Source organism: Hipposideros armiger, unplaced genomic scaffold, assembly GCF_001890085.2.
Source record: "Hipposideros armiger isolate ML-2016 unplaced genomic scaffold, ASM189008v1 scaffold_48, whole genome shotgun sequence".
NCBI classification, from domain to species: domain Eukaryota; kingdom Metazoa; phylum Chordata; class Mammalia; order Chiroptera; family Hipposideridae; genus Hipposideros; species Hipposideros armiger.
Window position 1 is genome coordinate 2,047,115 of NW_017731398.1, and position 14,734 is coordinate 2,061,848.

A 14,734-nucleotide genomic window follows, 5' to 3' on the forward strand; every position below is an offset into this window, starting at 1 on the left:
TCAAAAAGTACCTTTTAAGGAAAACGAACTAGATTGTCATTCCTACTGTCTTTTAATGAACTTTTCACATTTGGAATCGTGGGTGAGTATAAAAGAAAAAAAATGAGTGTTTGCTAAATGAGAGAAACCCAGACACAGCTGCCTCCACAGTGCCCCACAGTGGTAGTGGAGTGGTGCGTTCATACCCTTGGCTGCCATCATCACCGTCACCATGGTCACCATCACCATCGGCATCATTAATGCCCTTAGGCTTTTAGAGCTTTCATGTTTTCTCTTCATGTTATTTACTAGCTCGTCACCAAAATAAGAAAACTAAAAGAAAATAAGGTCAAATCAATACATGGATAACGTCAAGTGTCTGAATTTAGGGCCCATCGAGCTGGTAAATATCTTAGATGTATAAACAATTATGGAGCCTTTCCTCTCTCTCCCCGCAGTTTACAAACAAACAAACAAAAAAACCTAAAACCCAGAGAGTGTTTAAAAAGAAAAAGAAAACCCTCACCTGCACTTGATTCTATTGTCAACTTGCTGTTAACAAATTTTGCTTTAATATATGAATTACATTAATACCTCACATTACATATATGAAGCCAAATTACACTAACTTAGTTGTTTACAACCTCAAATCTTACTCCCAGTACACATTCCAATAAATTTATTCTGTAAAAACAATACATTTTTTTGTTTTTGATTTTTTTTTACAGTAAACTTTTCAACTACAAATCTCGAATACGCGAAAGATGTTCCAAGGACAAGCATAACAGGATTGATAAAACCCAAACTGACTAAATGTGTTCTCACAATATAAGCTGGCATAAAAATAAATAAAATTCTCTATTATCACAATAGCAACAATAATGTACACATAATAATGGTTTGTGGATGGATATTAACTATTCTAATTCTAGTTCTGAAAGAAAATGAGTCAATTTTAAAAGTCTATATTTAAAAGTCAGTGCTTTGTCTGGTTTCCCATAGGGCTACTGCTGATTCCTGCTTTGAAATGTAAAGTACCCACCTTGAGTGATTCGCTCACATTGTATTGGCAGTGGGAAAAAAATAAATCGTTGTCTTTATTTTGGAGTAACACAAAAAGACTCACTGACTTCACATATAGAAACTGAGTTTGTGTACATAATGACATGAGTTTTGAGAAGTATAAGCTGTCAACTAGCTATTTCTAATACAGAATAGATATTTTACAATATGATTAAACTTTACACATGGCCTCAAAACTGAAGGACAATTTTAATTTCTCTTCAATATGCCAACGTTATATATCTAGGAATGGTTCCTGGGTTCTGTCACAGAGAGGAAATACGCATTATGCTGAGTGGTCATTTAAAAAAATGCGAATTTATATTTAACTGAGTGTTTGGTGATGGTGGAGTAAAGGCAGGAAAATTATGAACATAACTGCCTTGATAATAGGATCCTAGACATGTATAAGTTTGTGCAAAAACCTTGATAATCCTTAGTGGTTAAGGGCAACTTCATGCAACCAAATAACATGAAATTAAATCAATAACCTTAAAAAAGGCTAAAATGTCTTTTCTTTCTTTCCCCAAACACAACAGAGAGGAATGTGAATAATGTACATACAAACTGGGGTTCTGTCAATAACAAGGACTGTGTTGGTTCATATCAAATCCAAGAATATTAGACAACCAAACGCACAACCTTCTTGCGGTTTCTCTTAATATGCAGCATTCAGTACAGTAGTTAAGTCTGTAAAAAAAGAAAGAAAACCAACTTTTAGATGCCTGAGGGTGTTAACAACAGAAGCTACCCACGCCTGTACGGTATACAGCTGGGTCTTCTGAGATTCTCAGCTGCTCTGCAGGATCGGCAACACTTAGTAAGAAGAGCCTCTGAGGCTGCGTTATACCCATCAGGGCAAAAAGCCAAAGGAGCTACTAGGACATTTCTAGTGTTCCATTAAAAAAAGGGAAAAAACCAATAAGCTTTGCCCACTGCCTGGCAGGGCTCCGAGTGCAGCAGTGTGCACTCTGCACAGCTCGAGGGCAGTGTGTTGTCGGGACACATAAAGTCAATGGAGAAATGCAGGTAATCCATTTTTATGAGAACTATGGTGCCAGAAAGAAAGGTAAGCTGCTTAACATTTAAAAAGCATTTGGAGTGTATGCAAATTATTCTGTATAATATTTACAACTTAATTACTGTGACATATGGCTCATAGAAACACAAGAGTTGACAAAATTAAGATGTACAAAGAGAAAGGAAGCCTAGCTTGCTTTTAGAATACAGATTGCATCCATGTGACAAAGATAAAATATTTCCATTTCCTAAAAGAATGTTTCAATGTGGGTCCCGCTTTAAACTGTGTCAGGTTACATTTCCCCACAGGGATGCTATTTTTTGTTTTCTTCATCATTAACCCAAATACATTAAACCCCCGCGTAATGCTCTCATGGGATGAATGAAAGAGGGAACTCAGGTCCTAATGTTTTTTCTAAAAACAGCCTGTTTCAGCTTTTTACTTCACCAAGTGAATGAATGTGTTTGTAAGCACATAATGCGCTCATTGGTGGGTATGTTCTCACTTACAAACCCAGCATCTCTACTGAACTGTATATAATACCGTATATAAGTGATTCCAAGACCTTCAAATAGAAAAGTTGCTAAACCTACCATCCCCTCAAGTGGCAGAAATACATTTCTTAGCCTTCTCTGTTCCTACCAAAATGAGTAAGCTGATCTTAAAAACAAAACAAAAACCACATTTAAAATATGTGAACTTACAAAATACAGGGTCTGGTGACTCCTAAGAATTTATTAACAAATAGAGGCACTAGATATAAGATTATACTCACAGACTTTGAAGGATTTTCCTCCCTTGTGAAGGAGGAAGACACCCATTAAAACAATGAAAAACTGTTAAATCAAAAAAACTTCTTTAACAATGTCTTTTTATTAATATTAATATGAAAGACAATGCATTGTATGTCCACATTGCTAGAAAATTCATAGTGACAATTACTCAATCCATACCGAAGAATATTTTTGGAACAACGGTCCCATGGTAGCCTCAGAAAATTACTTCTGCCCGAAACCAAGTGAGGGTGGGCACGAGAATGTGGCCACAACTTGAAGGGCATGCTTGTTTTCGGGAGGCGGCGGGGTGAGGGGTTCACACAAAGAGCTGTCCAATGGGTGCTTATAAAAGCAAATTATGAATCTGATTTTTTTTAACTTCTCATACTATAATCACTCTATTTGCATCTATGCATCAAGAACTATCTCACTAATTCATAATGGTGCATGTTCTGGACAGAGTGCTCTGAGGGTTTGCTAGATAGGAAGTCTCTTCCAGTGAGCAGGCAGAGTGCTTCCTCGTGGGAAGGTTGCCACACTGGGTCATGCCACCCCAGATCGGATAATGGCCGGCTAATCTAATCAGATTCTCTCCTGAGGCACATGGAGAGGCTGTAGGGTGTGTGAAGGTGAAGGACACCCCGGACACATAAGCAGAAGTTAGGAGGCAGGACAAGTCATAGGATCTCTTCATGGAACGCCATCTTTACTTGAAAAAATGGTGACAGATAAACTATTGTTATTCAGACTTGGCTATTTGGCACTTTGTCAATAATAAATGAAATGAGGCTATTTACTTCAAGGAAAACTACTGGCAGTATTTATTGCCAGTGATAAAATTGTAGCTTTTAAGTGAAAATTAGAACTCTGGAAAACTTAAATCTCCAACCATCAACAGCTTCCCAATACTTATAGATATTTCTGACAAGATAGGTAGTGATATTAAATATGTGGTTAAAATATTTTATAAGGAGATGGTATATTTATAATGAAATATTTGGGAGACACAAATAACTCAGAGAACCAGCATTTTCCAAATGGGTAAGAGCTATTCCATGTGCCAGACAGTTCAACAGATTTTCACCTAACAGAATACAAAAATTTTAGATTCCACATTGCCCCTAACCTTTGAGAAACTACCACTTAAAGAATTGGTGTAATATCAAAAAATAACCACAATGATCTGAAAAGACTACTAAAATACTTGTATACATTTTCCAATTAATATCTATGTGAAGCAAGATTTTCTTCATATACTCATAAAGATACTCACAAAAGAGAACTTCCAGAACCGCTTCAGAAAGGGGCAAGAACGACGGGATAAGTGTGTTCAAAGCGAGGGGGAGTAGTTCGAGGGGGATTAATGGCAATGTGTCTTTTACTGTAATAATTTTTTTAAATGTAAACTGTAAATGTAAACTGCTTGCACCATATTTTTGGGTCACACCTCATATTCTATCCTCTGCCCCTCCCTGAAATTACCTGATAGCCTTGTGATTTGGGGATTTGATTCCAGCTCCAGGGGTGGGTAGAATCTGACTGGTCCAAGCCTGTTCTAATTCCCGTGTATCAGTGGTTGGTTCAGGGACGGGCAGTGTTCTGACACGGTTCCCCGTGATTCCTGCCTCCTGGCAGCATGCCCTGGGGAATCCCCTCCCCTTGAGTATGGGCCGGCCTTTGTGACTTGCTTCTCATGAAGGGAATGAGGCAGAAGTGATGGGATGTCCCTTCCAACATTAGGTTACAAGACAGGTTTCTGTCTTGCCAGCGCCCTCTCGCGCTGGTCCTCTGGACATCCTCTGATGAGGCCAGCTGCCCTGCTGGAGCAGCCTATGCAGGACTGTGTGCCAGGAACCAAGCGAGGCCTCAGGCCAACATTAGCGAGGAACTAAGGCCCTCGGTCCAACAGCTGTGAGGAACGGAGTCCTGCCAACAACTACTTGAATGAGCTTGGAATAGGACCCACCCCCACTTGAGCCTCAAAATGATTTGAGCCCCTGCTAACACCTTAATTGCAGCTTTGAGGAGACCCAGAGACAGAAGATGCAACAAGTTACACCTGTCTGGATTCCTGATCCACAGAAAATGCTTGATAATAAATGCTGTTTGAAGCCACTAAGCTTTGGGATAATTTGTTACGTGGTGATGGGTAACACAGGCCTTCACTAACACTTCCACAAAGGGGCTCTTGCCTGTGTCTTTGAAGCTACTAGAAGTTAACAAAAGTGAACAAGCCTCAAGGTGGACAAGTTTCCCCCTTGGGTACTTTAAATATCAATATTCACATATTGTTTGAATATTGAAAGATTTAAAATCCCTATGGGTACATTAAATTCTAGGAAAGAAGCAGTATGAAATACCCTACTTTGAAAATGCCATTTATTTTATAGTGAAAGAAATACAACTATCAAGTTTTGAGGTGGCATTTCATAATTTCAATATTTCACACCTTTCAAAAGCTCTCAAGTTGCTGAAGTTAAGTTTGAAAAACAAAAAACCATTCAGAGTTCCAAACTGGTGGGCAGGTGCAATTCCCACCGGCATGTTTTTATTCACAGACTCTAAGCACCTAATCTCTTACTCAGGTTGACCGGATGGATACACCAGGCTGAGACTATTCTCCATTTACTCAGACAGTGTTACTAATGTTGGATACGGATCATGATTTTGAAGCAAAGCATCCCCTGAGTTAATAAAAGCTAAGAGAAAGTATTGTACATGTGTCTCCTTACCCCTTCACTGGTTTTCTGCAAGTCTGAAGTTGTGTTTCTTGTGTCATTGCCGGCGTCTCCACCCTCAGAGCTGCTTTTGTTTTCCTCTTCTTTGCAGTCCTTGTCATCTTCATCCCCTGGAGATTTCCGGGACTGTTTGGAGGATTTCTAAATGTTTAGATAAGTTAAAAATTAATAGTCAAAAGTGGAAATCCAAACACACAAGTGTAAGTAAGAAATGCAAAAGTGACTGCTCTACATCGTGTCTTTCTAGCCTGATGCAGGATATACTGCTACAGCATGCAGTGGGCCAAGGCTGAGGGGGTGACCCTGGAGCAGTCATTTTACCTCCCTGGGCCTCAGTTTAACCAGCTGGAAAGGAAGGAGCGGTGGACTAGATGGCTTCTGTTTTAGTTCTTTCCAACAGTGTGACGTTAAAAGCAGAAAACTGAGATTCACATACCCAGAACACTATCAATGAATAACTAGAGCTGGATGGACACTCCCTTAGGAGGGCTACAGAGCTAGAAGGCACCCTGAAGGTCATCTGGTCCTTCTCCATCCTTTCACAGCAGAAATTGAGGTCCAGAGAAGCGAGGTGCGCTATCCAAGATAATACACGGATAGTAACGTTGGGACACCTGTTGAAGCTGTTTTGCTAATGGTACACATGGAATGATCTTGACAAAACTTTTATATCATCAGGCGATATAAACTGATAAATTTTACATTATGGATAGTTATTTTAAGAACCCAACACCATACTAAACTAGCCCCTTTGTTCTTATCATCTTGCATTTGAAATTAAGATGCACTCTAGAAGAAGATGAAAATATAGTACAGTTCACAGCCAGAGGTGCTTTGCATAAGAAGAGCATTAAAGCGACCAAAAGCTGGCCCCACTGGACACCTTTAAGAAAGGAAATGTAGCATTTCACTAACAGCTCCTCTTTGATGATTTAAAAAATCTTTAAGCACATGGCAAATTAGAGCTAAGGCAAAACCGATTTAGCCAAATCACTTTAGGTCTTCAGAAATGAATTAGCAAATGGGGGGCTTCCTCGGACGATCAATATTTTAGAATGCAGCTTCTAGCTACGTGACAGACTCCATAATCACATTGCTGCCACTTTACTTAACTGAAACTACCAACCAAGCCCAAACGTCAGTTTAAAATACGGTCATTTTTACTTTTTACATGAAGGGAAGGCCAGGTTTTAATAATCCAAGTGTGGACTGAGTTAGAGTTAAGATTAAGTATGACAATACAAAAAGCGGAACACTTTTTGTTCTCCTAGTAAATACAGTATAATTATTGAAATGCAGTTACTGCTTTATACAGTGATTCTCAAATAATAGTCCTTGACCTGCAGTTCTTCTAGATAACAATGCACAACTCCCTAAAACTTACAAAGCTTCCAAAGGCGACTTACAAGGAACCCTGAGAGCGTCTTACAAGTGTTATGACTGGGCATTGCTGCTAAAGCTGTGACGAGTCACACTCAGTATTCTACTAAGAAATCAGGCTGCTAACCTTGTAAAGCCCCTTCTGTGCATATTCATCGCAATTCCTGTAATTTTGGGGAAGGACCCTTCATCTGTTTCACCAGGGTGGTCTTGAATTGGTTGTGAATCCAGTTGTTGTCATCTTTGTTTTTTAACTAAGATTACTAATGGTGTGGTATCATCTTTAGTTTAACTTGTCGTGAAGCTATCTGATCAGCCCTACTGTGTACAGTAAATAATTTGCCTGCAAAATATTTTCACCTATAATTTTCCAGTGTGTGTTATGGCTCAAATATGAATCATCCATAAACGTCCTGTTAAAAGGTATATACGTAACCTCCCTCAAATCTGCCTGTGCTATGAATGGCTTTTTATTCTGATTACTGACTGAACTTTGTTTTCTCACAGAAAAATGTTACCAGGCGAGGTAGAGGGGCTGTGGGGCTTCTCTCTCCACCTAACTGGGATGCAGTCAAAAAGTCTGTGAATTATTGGTTTTTAGTGGCAAAGGAAAATTATTCAACTTTAAGAAACAGATGTAATCAGATGTATGAGCCCCATTACTTCTGCTCTTCACAACAAGCAATGAAATAATAACATTTAAAAGCCATATTTCCACACTACTAAATAAATGCCTAAGCTACTTTAGATATTTAGGGTGGTACAAAGCATTACATAGAAGCTCAGCAGGTAATCACAAATTAAATAACATTTATTCAATTGGGTGTTTAAGTGGAGTCCAAAAGACTAAAAGAAGTTCAGTTTAAAATAAGACTGCAATGGAAGATACAGTCTGATGGGGAAAAATTCTAATAACGTTGTTGTTATTTGCAAGCTTCATCCCCATCCAAAGCAAATACCATGGTTTTCATTGGGTGCACAGGAAGTAAGATGTATTTATACAATTTTACCTGTAAGTGAGTTGGGTGGATTTTATAGACCACAAAATAAAATGTTTACAGTTTGACAAACTCTTGGCACTTGATTTTAAGGAGTTTTCTAAGTCTATCCAGCCACTAAGGACCAGAATCTAAATGCAAGTGATTTATCCAAGTATTCAATTGTGTGACAGACCAATTGTAATGAAACCTATACCAATTTTTGGTCTTCAAAGATCCATTTATCTTGCTTTCAGTTTCTAAAAGGTGAACCGTTTTCACAATCTCATGTTTTTTTTCAATTCTATTTCTGAATTACTGTATGAAAAGCCTAGACTTTCAATCTGTCAATCTAGGATCATGTCACTCCTCTGTTTAAAACCTTCACTAAATAACCGTTACATCTGGAATAAAAGCCAAGTCCTTATTGTGGCATACACGTCTCCATTATTTACCCTCTGCCTGCCTCTCCCTGGATCACGACTGTCCAACCACACCTGTCTTTTCACTTCAGGCCATGTCAAACTCCTGCCAGCCTCAGAGCCCTGCTGCTCTGCCACTGTGGTCCTCCTCCCAACTCCCCCTCTCGGGTCTCAGCATGGACTTCACCTTTCCAGAGGGCCTGGCCCTTCTCTGTAATTCCCTGCTCCCACTCATTTCCTTCACAGTTTATAGTGATTTATTATTTGCTTGTTTACTCTGCCCCCCACCCCCCACCCATTCATTGACTTGTAAGTTACATGAGGGTAGGGATGGATTTGCTCACCACTGTATACCTAAGTACAGTGTCTGACAGAATTGGTGATCAGAAAATACAAGAACTGAACACAAAAGAGCCAAAGCACATCCTTTAAAGCAGACAAAAGTATAAATAAATATATATATATATATATATATATATATATATATGAAGAGTGTGTATATATATTTATCTCTTTATATTTACAACTATAGTACACCAAGAGGATCCTGCATAGTATCGAGTCTCCCATATTCCTAAATCCTTCAGCATTCATCTGGAGGTTACTGTAGGAGGCGTGTCTAGCTTATATTCTTGACTACACAGTCCTCCTCCAGCTGAGAAGGTGAATGAATTTTCAGGGCCAAATTAGCCCCAAAGAGTCAATAGCCAGTTACCCTCATGTCTAAAATTACCTGTCTTATTCCCCTTGGCTATACTGTCTCTAAGGCAGAAGCTTCACAGAGGTAGTATATCTCTATGTGCCCAATGAATTAATTAAAATAATCTAAAACTTCCAATGCCTATGCATGTAACATTAATAACAATGGGAAGAGTTTCTCAGTAACCTTTGAAGTGTATGACTTTTTCCGTTTTGAGCCGGCTTTTTCATTCTTCCTTTTGCCTTTTCCATCTTCTTCTACTCTTTCACCTTCCTCCTCACTGCTTGCATCTGCAGTATTTCCGCCTTCTCCTTCAGTTTCTGAAGAGCTCTGTTGCTGAATTGCCTAAAAAATAATAAAATATTAGCTAACTACATATTTGAAAAAATAGCAAAGAACACAGATTGTGAAAAGAATCATTGTATTTTAATTTGAAAGGGTATAGCTTACTCTTAAGATTTTCAAAATAAAGGGTTGTCAACTTCGATTTTCCAGTGATCACTTTGCTTAAACCCTCTGGGGTAACAGAATATTGGGGCCAAAAAGAATTCTGACTTCAAACGGATGGAAGTTAACTTTTAGTACAAAGTACATATAAGAAAGATCCAAAAGGAATTAAAACCAAAGAAATGAGCTATACCAAGTGACAATGAATTAAACCATTACCTGGTATCCAGTGAACTTTACTCCTGGGTTATTTTCTATTTCCCACAATCCTTCATTAAATCCTTTCCGTTTGTTTGACTTGCCAAACTTGTCTTTGTATTCCTTATATGGAAAAAGGTCTTTGGGACCTAGAAATGCACTGGAGAGGTACATTGGAAATAGAATTGACACTCTGACCTTCAAATGTAAGATATTTTTAGTGTCAATATCAACTATGGTGTCAGAACATATTTTAATAAACAAATTAAAAGTATATATAAATCCTCTGAGTTAGGCACATATTTCAAGATGTTTTACACATATGCTTCAAGGCAGAAAAAATGGGCAGCTCGCTAGACAAGCAGCAACCCTGGACTGTGCTACTTTCTAGCAACCTCTCTACTCAAGAAAACATAATAGTCCACAGTGTTTGTTAGATGAAAACAAAAGAAAATAAAACTAACTTCCTGAAAGAAATATAGCTATTTCTCATGTGAAGACAAGAAAGACTTATGTCGTCAGGGCCCTCTCTTGGCGAGCTCTGCTTCCAGACGAGAATGAGGAAGATGCCCGAGTGGCAGACAGAGCAAGCTAAAACAATGCATATACCTGGCTCTGCTAACACTCAAGTGCACGTAGGGGATGACCTTGAATTTGAAGACGTGTAAGATTTCATGACAGTTTCTAGCTTTTCCTCACATCTGCAATCCCTCTTCCATTTGTGTGCTTGTAAATTATATACATTCTCAATGTGTCAAGATGGCCAACTGTCCTACAGTATCCATTATCTTAATTCTTTTATTAATGGATCACTCCCCCTAATTCCCCCCCCCCCCCATTACAGACTATGTGGTTTTAGCTTCCCTCCACATCTGGATGTGGCCAAATGACCAAGTTCTTGCCACTGGAATGAAAACAACTGTGAATAATATATGCAACTTCCTTGTCATTTCCTTACATGAAGTCACCTGTCCTTCAAATCTACTCTTTCCCCCTTTCCTCTACCTGGAAGAAGCACAGGTGCTGCTTAGCCAGTTTGTTTGTTTGTTTGTTTTAGCTGAGCCATCCTGCCATCTGTTGGCAGCTCAGTGGCAGCTCAGCTCGGGCCAGGCATCGAACCGCTGTTGCTCAGAGCTCACACTCTTGAGCGAGCTCTTAACCAACTGAACTACTCGGCCGGCCCTGTTTGTTTTTTAATTAAAGTTTTGTTTCTTTAGAAATAAGCAGGCAAGGAAAACACACCAGGAATGGCAGAACAACATGACAGGGGAACCTGGGTCTCTAGAGCATAGCATTCCACCCATCTTGTTCTATTTGCCTACCTGTGGATTGTTTCAAAGAAAGAATTAAACTTCTATATTATTTGAAATACCTATCTTTTCAGCTTCCTTTATTCAACAGTTTAGCCTGTATTTTAACCAACACAATTAGAAAATCTTAAAAAGTTGGTATGTTTGCTTCAGGGTCCAACAAATTGAGAGGGCCTAAAAGAATGTAAATTTGTTCTGTGAACGATGAATGGGAAAAATCTCTCTCTCTCTCTCTCTCTCTCTCTCTCTCTCTCTCTCTCTATATATATATATATATATATATATATATACATATATAAATAAATAAAATATGCTACAAAAGAAATTACCGGGAGGGGTAAGGGGACCACCCTAAGACTTAAAAATACCCTAAAGGAGACTTCTGGGTGATGCTCAACATTAAAGCAGAAACAAAAATGACATTCAAAAGCAAAATAATTTACCTTAAGAAAAGTATTAAGGTTGATTAATTTTATATAATTAATTATAATGATTTTAACAACATATAAAATGTTATAGATCATCTGTAAACAATGTAGTCTAACAGAATCAAATTAGAGCTGTGGGAGCTTTGTTTTGCTCACTTACGTTTCATGGGTACCAAAAAAGAAGATGGGATACTTGTTTGCTGGAGGCTTCACTGCTCCCTCTGGGAGTTCATCAATCTATTAAAGATAAATTTAAGTCATTAAATATGTAGTTAAATCACGTAATATAGCATAAATATGATATAAACATTGTTCTGATACTTTATTGCTAATTTTAAAATAAAATTACGCTAATAAAAATCCCAATAGTTTCTCTTTTTTTGAACCTCATAAAATGATTCTTAAGGTTATATTTGGCCCACCACATGGACTGTAACGCTGTAAACTGATTAGGACCCTTGTGGTATTACATAATCAGGAGCCAAAGCTACTCATTTCCTTCCACTCAATAGAATTACTCCTGGGAATCTATCCCAAAGGAAAAAACCAACAACCCAAAAGATGCACTTTTTGGGGGTAATATTGAATTTTTACACACACACACACACCCCTAGAAACACAAGTATTGCAAGACAGAATTATAAAAAAATTAGCTTGATGAAATATTATGCAGTCATTAAAAGATGTCATCTCTTGCCTGGACTACTGCAAGTTCCTCTCCCCAACCATTTTAGCTAGAACTGCATTTTAAAATACACATTTGATTATGCCACTTCTTTGCTTCAAATCCTTCCATAGCGTCTCATAGCTTATAGCATTCCTAGCTGTGCATCTGAAACCTATGGAGCTTTGAAAAAATAAAATGCTTCAGCCTTTCCCCAGACCCAGCAATTCTTGTACGGCTGAGGTTGAGATAGGGCCAAGTCCAGATTCCTTCGAATGTTATATAGTTATATACACATTATTCTTTAGAATGTTTCAAGCAATGGTCCTTGACTCCCAAATCTCCATCTGTAGCCCCAACCTTCCCTTTGGTCTCCAGGCAGGAAATTACAAACATCTATAAACCATTTTCATTTACAGGTCCTACAAGCAGCTTAAACGGAAGAAAAGGCTACAAACAGGAGGAGAGGAGGCACACTTGTAGTTTGGAGAGCAAGAAAAAGGCTCTGGTATCCAATGTCCTGAAGAAACCTGTGGGCCATGTTAACTAACACATGGCCACAGCCCCAGGGTTACTGCACCATCACAAGCTCATCTCTGATCCGAATGAACCATGAGTCACACAGCAGGCGCTCTGGTGTACCGAGAACACTGAAGTCCTGCTTCTGATGTAAATTGTGGTATCAAAGGTATCACTGTCCTGGGGCCGTGAATGTCACATCTGTAAAATGAGGTGGCTGCACTGGGTGACCTCCAGCTTCCCTTCAAGTCCTGAAATTCCAGGGCTTGCCTAAAACTGAGCTGATTTCCTTTAAATCTGTCTTTGTTTCCTATCTTAATTATTGGGAACACTCTGTTACCAAGAAGAAAACCTTAATCTTTTTATTATGTTTTTCAGCCCTATATTCAAGCTTTGCACCAAAGTCTGCCAATTCAGCTCCTGAAACACCTTTCATATTGATCACCATTCCCACTGATAAATTTAGTCCCCTAAATCAAGTTCCCATGATCTTTTTATGAGGCCATTATAGCATACTTTTTCTTTTTTTTAAAAAAACTTATCTGAATTAGCAGCAGTAGAGTAAAAGGGATTTGATTTTTTTTTTATTGTTAGATTTTATTGTTTCAGGTGTACAGAACAATGCAATAGTTATCCTTTTCACCCTTCACAAAGTAACAGCCCCCCTCCCCCATCTACTGTCCTCCCACCCCTGATATCATGCTTATCTATTACAATTCCATTGACTCCCTTCCCACTCTCTACTCAACGTCCCGTGACTATATGTATATAAATTATAGTTGACATACAATATTATTCAACATCAGTTCAGAAATACAGTGCGGTGGTCAGGCCTCTACACCAACTATGAAGTGGTCTCCCTAACAAGGCATGAGTCCATCTGGCCCCCTAAAAAATATTTACAACATTATTGATTATATTCCCCAGACTGTCTTTTCTATCCCTGGGACCATACTGTAGTTACCAATTTGTATTGTCTCGTCCCTTCCCCTTCTCCTTCATCCCCACCCCCTCCCAACTAGCAACCATCAGTTTTTCCTCTGTGTCTCTGAGACTATTTCTGTTTACATTTCTCATTTATTCAGTTCTTTAGATTCCACATACAAGTGAGATATAATATTTGTCTTTCTCTGACCGACTTATTTCACTTAGCATAATGTTCTCTAGGTTCATCCATATTGTTGGAAATGGTACTATTTCCTTCTTCTTTATAGCTGAGTAATACTCCATTGTGTAAATGTACCATAGTTTCTTAATCCAGTCGTCTACTGATGGGCATTTCAGTTGTTTCCAAGTCTTAGCTATTGTGAATAGCGCCGCAATGAACATAGGGGTGCGTATATATTTTTTTGATTAATGTCTTGGGTGTTTTTGGATAAATACCAAAGAGTGGGATTGCTGGGTCATAAGGTAGTTCCATTTCCAGTTTTTTGAGATACCTCCATACTGATTTCCATAGTGGCTGTACCAGTCTGCAGTCCCACCAACAGTGCACCAGGGTTCCCTTTTCCCCACAACCTCGCCAGCATTTGTTGTTTGTTGATTTATTGATGATAGCCATTCTGACTGGGGTGAGGTGGTATCTCGTTGTGGTTTTTATTTGCATTTCCCTAATGCTAAGAGAGGTTGAACATTTTTTCATATGCCTGTTGGCCATCTGTATGTTCTCTTTCGAGAAATGTCTCTTCATTTTTTAATCCTCTGCCCATTTTTTAATTGGGTTGTTTGTTTTTTTGGTGTTGAGTTGCATAAGTGTTTTACATATTTTGGATATTAACCCTTAATCAGATATCTCATTGACAAATATCTTCTCCCATTCAGTAGGCTTCCTTTTTGTTTTATTGATGGTTTCTTTTATAGCATACTTTCAAAATATCTTGTTTGCAGGCTTTCCCGTTACCTACTATAACTTCTTATAATATGTGTCACATTCAGTACTACACAAAGACAATGTAACATCAATAATTTCATTTTGAATAAATTCAATATATACATATAAAACTGTGATTAAAAATCACAACGTAAAATTTCCCATAGTAACCATTTTTATCAGTAAAGAATATTCATTGTTGCAAAATAGATCTCCAGACAATGAATAAAAATGAATATTTTA

The 14,734-nt window shown here is 38.3% G+C and overlaps 1 protein-coding gene across 2 annotated transcripts in view; it reads right to left on the reverse strand.

Annotated features, from left to right (window-relative positions):
* Window positions 1–33: 33 nt before the first annotated feature.
* The window catches only part of HDGFL3 (HDGF like 3), a 36,136-nt gene continuing 21,435 nt past the window's right edge, over window positions 34–14,734 (reverse strand). For both annotated transcript variants that reach the window (XM_019640177.1, XM_019640178.1), the window contains exons 2-6: window positions 11,599–11,675; window positions 9,722–9,860; window positions 9,242–9,400; window positions 5,571–5,717; window positions 34–1,731 (exon numbers count right to left, since the gene is read on the reverse strand). In XM_019640177.1, coding sequence (XP_019495722.1) covers window positions 1,726–1,731; window positions 5,571–5,717; window positions 9,242–9,400; window positions 9,722–9,860; window positions 11,599–11,675 — 528 coding nt within the window. In that variant the 3' untranslated portion in view covers window positions 34–1,725. The remainder of the gene's footprint in view (window positions 1,732–5,570; window positions 5,718–9,241; window positions 9,401–9,721; window positions 9,861–11,598; window positions 11,676–14,734) is intronic.